At 47.1% G+C, this 15,545-nt stretch overlaps 1 protein-coding gene across 1 annotated transcript in view; it reads right to left on the reverse strand.

The window, feature by feature from the left end:
* TMEM178B (transmembrane protein 178B) overlaps positions 1-15,545 on the reverse strand; it is a 71,312-nt gene that overhangs the window by 42,210 nt on the left and 13,557 nt on the right. Inside the window, exon 2 of the mRNA XM_053465297.1 lies at positions 6,603-6,716. Coding sequence (XP_053321272.1) covers positions 6,603-6,716 — 114 coding nt within the window. The remainder of the gene's footprint in view (positions 1-6,602; positions 6,717-15,545) is intronic.

A 15,545-nucleotide genomic window follows, 5' to 3' on the forward strand; every position in this document is an offset into this window, starting at 1 on the left:
CCCCCCCCAGAGGGGCAGGCTGGAGGTGCAGCCCTGGGTCATGCCCAAAGGAAAATACGCCACCGCATCCATGGCTCTTCTCCCGGTCTCTATAGAGAATATGCTTTTACTGGCGTGGGTTACCATAAAGTTCCATGTCACGATATATATATATATATTAAAAAGCCCAGCCCACGCTACAACTAAAGGACCAATCGGCTTCTACAATATAGAAGGAGCAAAATAATGATACACATTAAAAAAAAAAATCTATGAGCGCCGGAATATTTTCTATGGAAAGAAAAAAATGTAGCATTTAGAAAAAATGGGTGATTTTCTTCAGGTAGACATAAAATCGGTAAAAAAATAAATAAAATCCATTCAATACTCTTATTTTTCCAACTTTTTTAGCTAAAAGCCTGATACCGAAACAAAATAAAAAACGCAAGTTATATTAACCGTCCGGAGCATCAAAAGTTATCGTTTCCTGCAACGCGGAGTGTGCTGCTCCCCGCCGGTCGTCCTTATTGGAAACATTGTGTTTTATAACGTCGTTTTGTTTTATACGGTGTCGTGAATTTGCCGGTGTCTTCTTTTACTCAAGGGCGCGGAGTAAGGGGCGCTTTCCCCGCCGGCACCGCTATGAACCGCTAAACACAATATGTTAGGACGCCGTCTCCGCCGTTACTTTTATCGATACGGATCCTGGTTTCGCTTTATGGCGCTAAGTCTTCTTTCTCCTCCAGATTCTATTACTCTTCTGTGTGGCTTTTAACCCATTCAGGTCATCAATGGCAACATTGTATCCGTACATTGCGTTGGGTCTTATCCGCCGTCGCATTCTGTTTCCAAACTTGACGGCGCCCCATTAAGTTTTCCCTCGTAGTAACCGTGACCTTGAAGACGTCCAACCCTCGCTAACGAAAGTTATCAACCCCGTCTTATTTAGCGAGCGGCTCCCTACAGCCGGGCTCGTTATATCTCTTCTCTCGCAGGCCCTTACGTTTATCTTTGGGTCACGAAGTCCGTTCCTCTCCCAACCGCCAAGAGGAACGTCGGTCGGACGCTTTGGGAAAATGCTCCTAAGCATCGGAATTATAATTCCTGTGTGGATGAAAGAGTCGGGAAGAGAAGTCGCTGTAAATGGATTAAAGACTTAAGAAGAAATAAGTAAGGCTTTTTTTTATATAAATCGCCGCGTAGCCTGTGGTGCAAAACACTTCCCGACATTAAAGACTCAACTAAATGAGTGTGTGGAGCCGTGGCCATAATTGGCACCGCACACCGTCAGCTCCGAGCCGGCTGAATTAACACCACGTGGAGTTGTCTTTGACGGCCGCGTTTGTCCTTCACGATTTGTAACGTCCTAATGCACGATGACCCCGCCGGCGTTACGATATATAGTTCCGTGTGCCAAATAATGGAGTGGCGTGTGCAAAGTTAGAACGTCACTTCCAATAAGCAAATTAGATTTTCTATATCAAAATATAACAACTGATTATCGCTTGGATCCAATCAGTGAAATAATGAGCGCAGAAGTGCTGTGTTCAATTGAGCTAACCGAATCAGGAGAGAGCAACTCACATCCCTCAGAGCCAACAAAAGGAGGATGGAAAAAAAAACCTCCAATTCGATGGCATGGGACTCTCCGGTCAGTGACCAAAATGTTAATTATTGAGGAAAATAGTAACCTCCATATAACAGACGCCCCAATGCACGTTTCCCCGGCACCTGGTCGGATTCATCAGGGGGCAGAAAGTTTAAACTGTATATACACTTTACTCATTTCTGGCATAGATCTGGTTTAAAATACTCTCTTATTCAATACGTTTCATTTATTAATTTATTAGTTGTGCTTAAAATCAGCATAGGTGGTGGTTTCCTTTTAAAACCAGATAGAATAAAACGGGAGGGGGAGGGAGAAACCTCTCTGTGTTACACCATTACTCCTTCCCCCTTTCTTCGCCCGCACGGTATGTGTGGAGGCTTCGCCTGGTTGTGAAAGTACTCTGAAGAGGAGAGAAGAACGCCTGCCAAGCGGAGACACGGAATTTGTTGTCGGATAACGTAGGGCAAGAGAGAGTGAGTGGGAGCGAGCGAGAAAAAAAGGAGAATTCAGAGCTTCCAACTTCGTTTCTTCCGTGGGGCTCCCTCCTCGTTTTCTGGCATTCATACAAATGACCAAACTTAACAAAGCTTGTTAAAATATCCCAATGATGTGCAAAGCCCCCTGAGTCTATGAATAAGCGAGCTTTTGGCTGTGCCACGGCAGCAGCGGGCCTGTAAGGGGGATTCTCCGCCGATCCCTTCCCCAGAATGTCTATAACCTCATGGAGATGAGATATTCAGAGCGGTGCACACACTGTTTTATATATATATATAATATGTATATGTAGCAGGCCCGGACTGGCCATCGGGCACACCGGGCATTTGCCCGGTGGGCCGCGGCCGGGCCAGCCCAGGCCGCGGCCGGGCCAGATTGATTTAGGGGCTAATGGAGCTGCAGCTCCAGGCCCCTACCTTAAAATAGGCCCAGTCAGGACCGGACTGACTGGGCCTAATCGGCCGTCCTTAATGCAGGGCAAAAGGGGCACCTGCCCCTTAAGCCCGCAGCAACTGCGACCGGGCCCGCAACTCTAGCAGCGGGCCCGCAACTTACCTGGCAGGCGCGCGAGCAGCGTCTCTTCTACCGCCAGGGGGACGCAGGACTCCAACAGAACCATGTGACATACGCCACGTACGTCACATGACCCTGCTGCGCGTCTGCTTCCCCTGTGTAGATCTGCCGGCGTCTGCGAGCGGCGCGTACAGACAGTTCAGGTAAGGGGGTGAGGGAGGTTGTATGGAATATGTGAGATTGAATGAAAGAATTAATTAATGAGTGTATGTGAAGGAGTGAGTGAATGAATGTTTGTGAATGAGTATATGCAAATGAGTATCTGAATGAGGGAATTAATGAGTATCTGAATGAGGGAATTAATGAGTATCAATGTATGAATGAATATCTGAATGAGTGAATGATTATCTTTGAATTAGTGAAAAAATATTTGTGAACGAGTGAATGAATATGTGTGTGTGATAGCATGGATGTGTAAGGGGGGGCAAAGATGCAACAGGCAGGCTGTTTTGGTGGCAAAGATGCCACAGGCAGGCGGAGGGTGCGGGTGTCAGCGTGGCAAAGCCTGTCCTGGTGTTTGTGATTGGGTGTCAGTGTGGCAAAGCCTGTCCTGGTGTTTGTGATTGGGTGTCAGTGTGGCAGAGCCTGTCCTGTTGTGTGTGTGTTTGGGTGTTGGTGTGGCAGAGCCTGTCCTGGTGTGTGTGTGTGTTTTTAGGTGTCGGTGTGGCAGAGCCTGTCCTGGTGTGTGTGTGTCGGTGTGGCAGAGCCTGTCCTGGTGTGTGTGTGTGGGTGTTGGTGTAACAGAGCCTGTCCTGGTGTGTGTGTGTGGGTGTTGGTGTGACAGAGCCTGTCCTGGTGTGTGTTTTTGGGTGTCGGTGTGGCAGAGCCTGTCCTGGTGTGTGTGTGTCGGTGTGGCAGAGCCTGTCCTGGTGTGTGTGTGTGGGTGTCAGTGTAGCAGATCCTGTCCTTGTGTGTGTTTGTGTATGGGTGTCGGTGTGACAGAGCCTGTCCTGGTGTGTTTGGGTGTTGGTGTGCCTGTCCAGAGCCTGTCCTGGTGTGTGTGTGTCTGGGTGTCAGTGTGGCAGAGCATGTCCTGATGTGTGTCTGGGTGTCAGTGTGGCAGAGCCTGTCCTAGTGTGTGTGTGTTCGGGTGTCAGTGTGGCAGAGCCTGTCCTGGGGTGTGTGTTTGGGTGTTGGTGTGGCAGAGCCTGCCCTGGTGTGTGTAGGAACACAGAAAAGAACCCCAGCACTCCAATCAGCTTCCAATCCTTAGGTTACTTTTTTCAAAGAAAGCAAAACAAAAAAGCAACGTTTCGGCCAAACGTTGCTATTTTTGTTATGCTTTCTGTTTTTGTTTTTTCCTTTTTTCCTGCTAGCTCCCAGCTTCCTGGGAGTTGAGTGCTGAACCATTTCGTCTTTTTTTAACTGTCCTGGTGTGTGTGTTTGGATGTCGGTGTGGCAGAGCCTGTCCTGGTGTGTGTTTTGATGTCGGTGTGGCAGAGCCTGTCCTGGTGTGTGATTGGGTGTCGGTGTGGCAGAGCCTGTCCTGGTGTGTGTGTGTGTGTGTGTGTGTCTGGGTGTCGGTGTGGAAAAGCCTGTCCTGGTGTGTGTGTTTGGTTATCTGTTTCCTTAATTTACAGTAGGAACTATTTCATTTTTACTTATCCAGAGATTAAATGCCCTCCTGAATTTGTAGTGACTTCAGGGGACAAAACATTCAAGGCCCTGAAATCATTTAGTGGAAAAGATAAGGTATTGTGTTATTTACTCTATAATATTTATTTAAAGGATTAGTTGTACTAAATTGTGGCTTCAGGCTTCCCATGTTGAATGACCAAGTATTATGTATATGTACATATATGTTTTTTTTCATAAAAATGGGCTGCTCAGTCTGAAATGCCCGGGCCTATTTTTTGTCCCAGTCCGGGCCTGATATGTAGTGTGAATGTCAGTTGCCCTGGGGCCTGTATAATTACAACAGCAGGAATCCCAGAAGACACGAGTCAAATCACGGAAGACAATTTCTGAGACAGGAATCCACTTTGTAGATAAAAGGAATCTTGTAAAAGTTACAAACAGATGCCGCCTGCTCTTTATACTCTGCGATGGCGACAGGCAATGTCTGACGGACTAAGACTCCCCCCAAGGTGCCGTTCCCCCCACTCAGCCAAATTTAACAATTTTGTAACTGAATCCAGCATTAGAGACATAATTCCTCGTAAGCATATAAAAATGTGCTTTGTTCAGCTTTTTTGTCGGGAACACGTAATTTCCATGTGACACAAGAGCGGGCACTGATAGGATGTTGCCATAGACACCTAAATAAATGATGTGTTGTTTTAATGTTATTAAACCTTCGGCGGGCAGAATAATATGTGAGATCTGCTGAGGTCACCTAGTAGAGAGTCTGGGCAACTGATGTCTGGGCATTATAGGAGTTATAGTACAAAGCTGAGAGCTGATCTGTCTATCATCTAAGACTCAATAACATTGTAACGGACAACTAGAAACGGACGATCGACGTCTCCGGTCAAAATTCTGGATGTAATCGGCACGGCCTGACTTAAGGGAGAAGAGTTGTCCTGTCACTTTAAGGCCAGCGGCCGCCCATTTGGGATTTCACTGCTGCTGGCCTTAAAGAGACAGGACCATTCTTCTCCCTCCAGTCTGGCCGTGCCGATTACATCCAGAAGTTTGACTTCTTGGATACGCGCGGTCGCTCGCTACGCTCTTTGCGCATTGAAGGACCGGAGCCGCCCCGCGAGCGTCCAGGAATGAAAAGTAGTCTACAGCTTGCCAGACGGCCAGTCCCGCTCCGGTCATTGACATACGTCCCGTTAACACGATAATGGTGATGTCATCCATTGCAGGTGTCTAATGGGACCCTCACGTGCCGGTGTCATGCCTCAATGCGGGGGTCCTTAAACTGACCATTAAGGCGCCCAAGCCCTGGCTTTTATCTCTATTGCCATGGGAACTGAGTTGGGTAAATCCAAGTTCTAGAGAAATGGTTTAAAAACTGCAGTCTTAATGGATTAGGAATGAATGATATAAAAAAAAAAACATCAATTACATTTTATTGAAGAAGAACAAATTCCCGGCGCGCAAACCCAAACCTGCAAATGCAACCTCTGAATAAACATGAGGCTTTCGTGGCCAAATAATGTGTCGTTGAGCGCAGATACAACGTATCCCGGCTTTTAGCGGCAATAAATCTATTTACCTCCTTCAAAGCGCACAACATGTTTTTATTTTTTAGGAAAAAAAGCCCACTTTCTCTTCTTTTTGTTTTGCTTCGAGCTCCGTATTGAGGGTGAAATGAGAGAGGCGGATAATAATATAAAATATAAGTCTTAGTTCAGGTATTTGGTCTGGAAGCCCAAACATTAGCTTATTTTTTTTAGGGGGGGCACAACCAGTATCCATGAACGAGGCTCGGCCAACAGGCTTTCATTGCCCCTCGCACCCCACCACCTAGGACTGGGTCCTCACAGGTCCGGGGGCTTTAATGCTCAGGGTGGGCCCTTTCTAGAGTTTGTGGGCTCGTGAGTAATGGGCACGGCAGGGAGAGTGGAATGGGGCAAGCTGGGGGGAGTTGTAAGGGATGGGATAGGGCAGGGGGCTCTGTCTTTAGGTTTTTCCTGGCCCCCAAGCTTACTGATGCTAGGACTCACTTATCATTGGCTGACTTGACGCGGCAGGTGAGCTTATGTGATTTGGTCTCCGCCCTGGGTTATCGTTTTTGTCCAATCGGCAGCCTTCTTGCTGGTTCTAGCCTATGGTGGTGTTCACATGGCGCATCATCGTGGCCACCATTAGAACCTAGAAGCCCAGGAGTGTTGGGCTAACATGACACATCTGGCTCTTTATAGCCTTGAGACCCCCAAAGATCTGCCCCGCCGTAGACTGGCGCAGACCCCCCCCCCCCCGAGGTTCAGCCATAGCTTTGATTATTGAAGAACACTAATGGCGCCAGCTTTGGAAAGGAAGAAGCACGGATACTCACGCAGCGCGTGCCACTCTTCTTGGCGGATCGTCTTGACTGTGTTGAACGTGATGTTTTTGTCGATTTTTGGCGAGGAGTAATGGTATTTGATGAACGAGCAACGCTCAATATCCCCTAGAGAAAGAAAAAGAGACAAAACATGAACTTCAGATGGGTCGTAAATAATGCCATTTATCCATTATTACACAGTCAGTGGGGTCCAGGGGCATTCTGTGGGGGGCAGTTGGCCCCCCTAGTGGGCTCCAGCTCTCAACGAGACATCAAGGAGACCAAAGATCTCCCTTCTAACATGGGGTCATTCATCGTTCAGGGGTCTTTTGTATCTTTTCCGCTTGACCTGATGCGAAGCGCTGCGATATGATGTCATAACAAGACAAGCAAAAGCCAAATTCTGAAGATTTTGTTAAATTCTAAACCTCGGTTGCTGCAAATAAATACATATTTTATGTTCTTTGTTAACTCTGTAAACCTTGTTTAGGTGACTTGGGCCCCTTTATTTATTTGGGTCATTTTTGTTAATGCCGTAAAAATATTCTTCCTTCGGAATGAGGGCTGAAACGGAAGAACTTATTGTTTAAATTTCCCATTCATTATATTTTATTTAGGGACCTGCTGGAAATGAATAGACTTTTTAACCCTTATGTGCCAGGCAGCCGGCTAATGCATTTGTCCAGAATAGCTCTGCACTCACAGGTGTTAACCCTCTGTGTGCCATAGAGGGGAGCAGCTTGTGCATTGCGTTGCACACCCTCGTAGCGCTGAAAGGGTTAACCTCAGTAGTTGCGATGGTTTTTTTTCCCCCATGTTATAGAAGCTTGTCTGACGTAAATGTCGTTCTCAAAGATCCAGACTACAGATAGAGCGCCGGGGATTCATTCCCTGGATCTATCCTCATCAGAGCGAGGAAGACGATGTATCACCTGGATATCAGGTCATCTAAAGCGGGGTCATTCGAGGTCGGGAAACCAACGCTCAGCCCTCAGGCTATCCCGGCAACGCGGCGAGTAGGTGTTTCTTAATAATGCCGTATCGGCCAACACAGATGAAGACATAACGTCACTTAAGCTTTCGAAACCTCAGAGGTCTCTTTTTCAGATGGAAGAAGAGACCTCCGAGGTTCTGAAAGCTTACGTATAGCCCATAACTATCATTCATGTTGTACAAACTCGTCTGGAATCAGTGCAAGGAAACCCACTTTTTTTGCCATTCTGATGGGATCTTCTCTGCGTTCGGAGCCAACGCTCGTTGCTTTCCCTTTCCTCTCATCTCATTCCCCTGCGTTTCTTATTCTGCACTAAAAACACCCGCGCAGGGCGATAAATTATTAGGAGCCGCAATAAAAACCCCATCAATCTGACCCGCTCCAAATGAGAAAACAGTAAAGTAAAAGCCGTTCCCACCGCGCGTCGCCGTGAGATAAAGTGAGCGCTAATTGTCTGGCAAGCGCTCTCCACATTGGAATTTATTTTATTTATAAGCCCTGAGGTCAGAGCTTCGCTGTGAAAAAAGAAAGAGTGGGGAGAAAGGGCCAAATGTGGCCATTTAAGGGCCACGGTGGAACCAGATCCCCTTCTTCCCCCCCCCCTCCCCGGCCAAAAAGACTTATGGGTTGGCTGGACTTTCTTGGTCCCCGATTCCCCTAAAGCTTTTTCGCTCATTCAAACATTCTGTGGCTCTAATCATTTAAATATTGGATAATTCTTTCAAAAACACACAAAAATCCAGCGCAGACGGGGTTAATGCTGTAAATGACTATTCTAGCTGAAAAGGCTGATTTTTAATGGAATCTCTTCATAGGCGTACAGAGGCCTTTATCACTCCCATCACTCCTGTGTTCCAATGGCCTTTTGTCACTCCCATCACTCCTGTGTTGCAACGGCCCTTTATCACTCCCATCACTCCTGTGTCCCAATGGCCCTTTATCACTCCCATCACTCCTGTGTCCCAATGGCCCTTTATCACTCCCATCACTCCTGTGTCCCAATGGCCCTTTATCACTCCCATCACTCCTGCGTTCCAATGGCCCTTTATCACTCCTTCTAATCTGCCTCCTGATGGTGCAATTAGGGATTTAGAGGCTTCCATTGTAGACATTTTGGTTATTCGGCGTTTCCGGCGAGCGTGGGGTTGTTTTGAATGATAAAGAACCCTGACGTTCTTACCGGAATCGAGCGCGATGGTCCGGCTCTTTGTGGTTTCTGCTATAAATGGCTGATAACTACCAAGCGCTTCCTTTTATTGCTTTAATACACCGAGAAATCGCAAGGAGCCCTGAACACCTTCCAAGGAAGCCAGAGACGTAATTATGAGCCATGGCTGGGAAGGCATGGAGCCCGGGGCTTCCCTCCTCGGATATCACCCCGCCGTTGAGGTATGAAGGCTTTTTCTGGCGGCTTTAATGATCTCCTTGGGTGGAACCCAAAATTTCTCTGCATTTCTCATCCCGACGGCCGATGACGACTGAATGGCTGGTGATTTAGCATTCATGGGGTGCGTGGAGAGAGGAGAAGGGGGTATGAGACGGGGCAGAATGTCTCAGATTGGCTCCTACACTCAGTTCCTGCATGCACTTGCTTGCTAACAGAGGAACGGCCCTTGTCGCGGTGCCCCCTACCACCCCAGTGCCATGCTTGGGATCTGGTGTGAAGAAGAGGCCCTGAGACCTGGGGAAGCAGCACTTCACCCGGAGACTCCAGGTCAGACCCCGAGAGTTCCCAGGGAAGACCCAGAGGCAGCAAACAGTACTTTTAATGACAAAATGCCTCCCATTAGCCCTACTATGGTTTTGGCCCCAGTTTTCATGCCTTATATTCTCCCCCTTATTTTCTTCTGTCCCCATTGGCCCCTGCCATATGGCCATTCGGCTGTCTGTCGGAAGCACTGGGGCCATGAGCGCGGACGTTACGGTGACAGAATGGGCCCCCGGTGCCGACATCTTGACAGAGAAGGTTCTACAGCACCCTGAGACCCTTTATATTGGCCTAGATCCAAAACCGCCCCCCAAACCGCAGTAACCATTAGGACCCTTAGGATACTCCAAATATTAACCCTTTAATAGCCCATCACATAATGGTTCTAAAGATCCCACAACTAAAAGAGGATCCACAGATCCAACAAATAAAAGCGGGTCCTGTTATTTAAAGGTCCTGGTCGCAGGCAGTTTTTAATGGGGGTGAGTTAGCGAGGACCCCTATAGGATGAGCGTCTCCCGGCTATAAACGCTCTGCTATTCCCTGGGGTTGGAAGTAAACGTCTCCGTCTGTAAATCTCTTTTACTTGGTGACAAAACCCCCGACTAAGACATTTCTCCGGCTTTCAGAGCCGCCGTCCTGACATTTACTGCCTGGCAGGCTGAGCGCTGACACTCGTAAACCCGAAACGCGGAGACACCGAGACCGCCGCGGCTGCCGCGGCACAGAGAGGATGTCACAGGCAGGGGTTTAATAGCCGGGGAGGATTACGGGAGCTAATTTATCAACAATTACAACACAGAACACAAACCCTGCCGGCAGATCGGCCCCATTCGGCCCCCGTCTCATCTCCCCGTTTCTCCTGCTGTAAAGAGTCAAACCTTAATCAGTCGTTGGTCTCGTCTTAGATTCAGGAGCCGTATGTCTACCCAATGCATGTTTAATACCCTCACTGTATTACCCTCTACCACTTCTACTGGGAGGCTCCTCCACTTATCTACCACCCTCACAGTAACGTAAATCCTCCATACATTCCATCAAAACCTCTGACCCTCAAGTAGGGGAAGGAATGCTCTGGCTGGTCGTCCTGGGAGTTGTAATCCACAGCGGCTGGACTGCCACAGGTTGCCAATCGCAGGGGTAAAATGCGTAGAAGTCGGGTGTCCGAGCCGCGGCGGGCGCGGAGGTGACGGAATTTTTTGGACAGCCGAGCATCTGGAGCTGAAACCGATGCCGTGAAGCTGACGGTCGCCATCGTGCCCCGGGGGCCCCTGGCACCGCGCTGCTGCTTTATGATGAGTGACAGCGAGCGGCGGCGGACGGCGCCGGCCTCTCTCTATACGCTGGCGCTTTCCACCGTGACGGGGCCCAGATTAACCCCGTGCCTGCTTATTTTAATCTGTACACTTCATTATACTTCATACTTACTATTCTAAACCGTAAAATCTAGCATTGGGGATTTTTAGATAAAAAATGTGTTTTTAATGTTTTCATCATAAATTTACCATGGAAGAGAAATTAGGACCATTGGCCATTGTACGGGGGGAGTCTAAAAAAATGAGATGAGTCTGAAAAGCTCTCCTATCACCATAGCAACCAATGGATTGGTCCAATCAGCAGTCAAATTCCATTGGTTGCCCCGGTGATAATTTTGCACCCAAATCATTTTTTTTTTACACTGCACAAAAAAATATTTTTTTTATTTCAAGAGAGAATTCAGCGAATCACAAAACGGATACATTTCCAGAAATTTACTTTTTTTGACACTCGTTTTGTTGGGCTGAAAAGGTGATAAATGAGCCTCGCGCGATGTCACAAAGTGTTATCATCTCCCGGTCACCGCGCCGGGGTCTCACGGACGCCAAATAAAACGCTTTTACTGAGGAATTTTCTCTGCGGGTCCGAGGCCCGTATTAAAGTACGGCTCGCCATTATTTAATTTGGTTTAAATCCAACCCAACGCGTTTTAAATTTACTTTTTTGGCCGCCAATGAAGCGTCGCGGGGGGGCGGGGGGCGGATTTCATCGCAAAGGGAGCGTTTTCATTACTTACTGAATGTTTGTATTTCCGACAAAAAAAAAAGTCCGCTTTCCCCGAAAAACATTAACGGGCTGCGCTTGTGACTCTCGCTGCGCGCCGAGACCCCGCATAAACTGGAAAGGTTAATTACAGAGGAGACGTTTCATTAAGATTGCGTACAATAAGAAGATAGCGACGTCTGCTTCGTGTAAACGCCCCGGAAGATTAAATTACGCCTTTCAATAACCAATTTATTCATCGGCGTAACGCGGGGCTTCTACTAAAAGCTTTTACTTATCCTGCATCTGCTCTCTTTTTTTTCCTTCCCCTGTCTCTTTGCGTGCTGTTTCGCATATCTCTATGTTACCCTCACTGTATTAACCTCTACCACTTCTGCTGGGAGGCTGTTCCACTTATCTACCACCCTCTCAGTGAAGTGAAAGAATTGCTTGTTGCCTGCTATTTTTGCGTATATTCCTGTATAATGTTCTTCTGTGAAGCTGCGACGGGGGAGGTGTCATTTTTTTTTTAGCTTATATACAAAGGATTTTAGTAAAGGAAAGTGGTCCGGACCCCTTTGTGTTCTCTAGTGTGTAATGCCGGCCCGATTGCGACTCGTCTGTTCTACTTCCCCAGGTACAACTCGTACCGCGCGCTCTATTTTTAGCAGGAGAGAAACTGAAGTCTCCTTCGTACCTTAAGAAAGAACGAGCAGGAGATCAAAGAAAAGAAATGCTCAGTGATTTGTGACACGCAATGCGGTCCGACCCTCCCCGCTTCTTCCTGTTTTCTTTTATACAAAATAGAAAAGATTCTACGTTCCGCACTTCAAGCTAAAAAGAATATTATTATTACAGACTGAGTCATGAATATACGCTCGATGATGTCATGGCTGGTGGAGAAGGAGCTCAGAGGGGTAGGAGAAGGCATCTGGAGCCGGGTCAAGGGTTGGGCTGTCATTTAGGACACTATGGGTTGGGTATCTACTGCTGAAGCATGGAGTGAAAACACCGGAGTGAAATCCACCGGATCCCAAATCTTCTTCCAAGGCCACGCTTTCCAGAGGTAGGGCTGGATCTTCTTTCTTCCACATCTGAAGAGGGGAACCGCCGACGTCTTCAGGGATAGGTCAGAAACGAGAAGGCCAACCAGCCTCCCCATCAAAAAAATGAGTCTTTGGGACATGATCATGATGTCAAAAAAAGTGCTAAAAGTCATAGTTACCTATAAAAGGCAAATTGTGAAGGATAATACAATTTTAAAAAAGAGTCATAAAGGCTTTAGATGATTGGCCGCCATTAAAACTGAGGGCAGTTGAAGGGTCCATGGTGAATTCCGTGCTCTCAGCAGCAATATACCCCATGATGGAAAAGGTGTACCCCATCACCATGTCGCCATAGTGGAGCGGGCCTAGGATGGACCTCTTATAGGTACTCGCTTGATCTTAGCCAGAAGACAGACAAGGAGACTCAAGTGTGAAAACCATTGATGGTGCTCCAGAGGTGGCAGGGCCACAGTGGATGTTAGGTCCCCAGTCTTCGCACTCCCCGGAGGGGTGGATATGAGGCTCCTTCCTTCTCTCCCAGGCTGAAGCCTAAGGAGCGCCGTATCTTCTATGGTCTCGGCCAAACAGAGGACCCAATGAAGTCTTCATGGAGCGATGGCAGCCAAAAGGCACAACCCCCACCCCACAAGGACCCGGTTCCACTGTGGCATTTCCGGCGACCGGTGACAAATCTCTAAAACGCATCCACGTGTGGCTGGATAATGATTTCTTATACTCAATAGGGTGACGTTCTGCCAAAATCGTATTCTATCTCCCGCATCAGCTGATGGATCTGGCCGTCAGCCTGAAAGTGACTATTAAATAAATTGGTAAGGGCGGATGACATCACTACACGCCCTCAAAGCCAAGACAGAAAAACACGATTAGATGTATCCAGGAGGATGCCGCCGGAGTCTAGAAGATGGGATTTTACATATTAATACATTCAGAAGAAAGGAGACGGTGTTTTCGAGGGCCTTCTTGACAAGTTAATAGAGAAAATTAATTGCAATCACACAAAACATTAGCATTTTCAGGTGGGCTGATGTTTTTCGGTATTAAAAAAAAAATAGGATGATGAATTAGCCCTTCAAGACTATTAATAATTATTAAAAAATGGACGTATTTCTTATTTTGTTTAAATTGTAGGCTAATTTATTAAACCGGTTATCGCTGGTTTTGCCTCTAGGAATTTTCGGTTTCGATTAAAGAAGAGATTATTATTTTTTATGGCTGGTAAAAAAAAAAATGACTCTGCAAATCGTGTATAATGGCTTCGGAGATTGGTTCAATTTCAATTCATGATGAGATCAGTGGCAGCCTGTGGCAGAACTAGCATTATCCAACCAATGTCCTCTACCCCCCCGCCAAGAAAAGCTTATGTTTTAAGGATGGAGGATTTAAGGGCGCTTCTATATCATCTTACAAAGAACGTTATTGCTGATAAGGTTCCAAGAGCTGGAATTTCGGTGAACTTGGTGGCCCAAATGTCTTAAGTGGCCCTCAAAACTTTTCTCAGTTCTTGTAATGGTTGGGTCCTTGGAGCAGGGAGAATCTCCTACACTAGACCTGCCTCTTCGTTTTTGTGACAGTCTCTCTTCCTCGGCTGTCGAGCCCCTGGATGTTGTGCGGCTGCCGGGACTTGGAAGCTCCGAGGAAGCCCAGGGTCTTCACCAACAACAGCCTACGTTCCATAGACGTTAAGACCCTGGGTACTCGGCTGCCGCTGGGACTTGAGGACTAATACAAGCTGCTCACAACCTCAGCAGTCGCTTTCTTGAATGCTGAGTGGCAGAATATGACGTCATATCAGGGGTCGGCACCAACATCGCTCATGGTGGACGTTTATTGGGGTCTGTGATGGACAACTTACTGATGTTCTATGGACCTTCACATAGTAGACATTCCAATTTATTGATAAAGCGATAGGTCAAGTTGGCATCATTTCTATACCTAACCTGAGTGCGTGGTTTGCTTTTAATGGGGATTGTGCTAAATTGTTGAGGCTTCTCGAAATGGGAAAGTTGTAAATGTCAGATGGGGAAATATGGCCGCCAACCGATTACCGACGGATAAAACATAAACCGTATCGCGGATTACACCCAACTATCGAAGACTTTTTTCTGGATTACTTGGCTTCGCTGCCGGGACTGAAGGCTGATAAAGTGTTATTATCGGAAGGAGTCGTTATTACTGGTAATTTGATCCCTCCGGTTTGCGAGAGACTTACGGGGATATTGCAGACAATCCATTTTATTGTTTAATTAGCTTCGCTTCTCATTAAAATTCAGACTTGCCAACCAAGCGGAAGCATCGCGTCCCTGAAAAAAATGGGGGGAAAAAAGGAAAAAATACAGTAATCTCCAGATGACGAGGGTTCCGGCTCATTGGATCTGGAATCTCCGATTCGCCCGACAATGGCAAAGACAGCCACGGAAAATGGGGGGGGGGATTTGGGGTATTTGCCGCTAGCCCTGCATTAAAAAAAAATCTCACCAAATCCCCAATCTCACCAAATCGTACATTAACCCATGACTGCTTGGAGAGTTTGCATTCACAACTCATTGCAAGTTGCATCTAAAACCTGATTCTGGTGACCCAACCACCTGGACCATACCATCTCCATACTCATCTCCTATGGCAATAAGACTAGTTTTTTTGGGGGGGTTATGTCTAAAATCGAGATTTTTGAGAACTCATATTAAATAATTCAGCTCACGGAATTCAAGTCTCCGACTTGTGAGCGGAGATCGCACAAATTTAATATTTGTGGGCTTTTGAAGTTTAGTCCAACGGCTTTTGAAAGACAGATCTTATAATTACGTTCTAATCTTCGCTCTTACCCTCTAATCTATGTTATCTTGCACCATGTCATATGCATTAAGTCAATTATCTGGCTCTTCCCGTCCCCATATACAATGTATCAGTCGGAATCTTTTCTTCTGCCCCTTATTTTGTGTCCGATTCGTCTTCCGGAGCTCTCCGATCCCGGCGTTCTCAGAGCTAATTCATCAGCCGCGTAGCCACCATTTACAAACATTGGCCAGAACGTTAGGCCGCAACCACTGCTTATTCTAAGGTCGTTCTCACCCCTGGGGCATTTTCACTTAACGGAAGGGTAAATACGGTCAAGTACTTAGAATAGCTCAGGGTTCTACCCACGTGGTCCTCGCCGATGTTTCTGCCAT

The sequence above is a fragment of the Spea bombifrons genome, chromosome 4 (genome assembly GCF_027358695.1).
Source record: "Spea bombifrons isolate aSpeBom1 chromosome 4, aSpeBom1.2.pri, whole genome shotgun sequence".
Lineage (NCBI taxonomy): Eukaryota > Metazoa > Chordata > Amphibia > Anura > Pelobatidae > Spea > Spea bombifrons.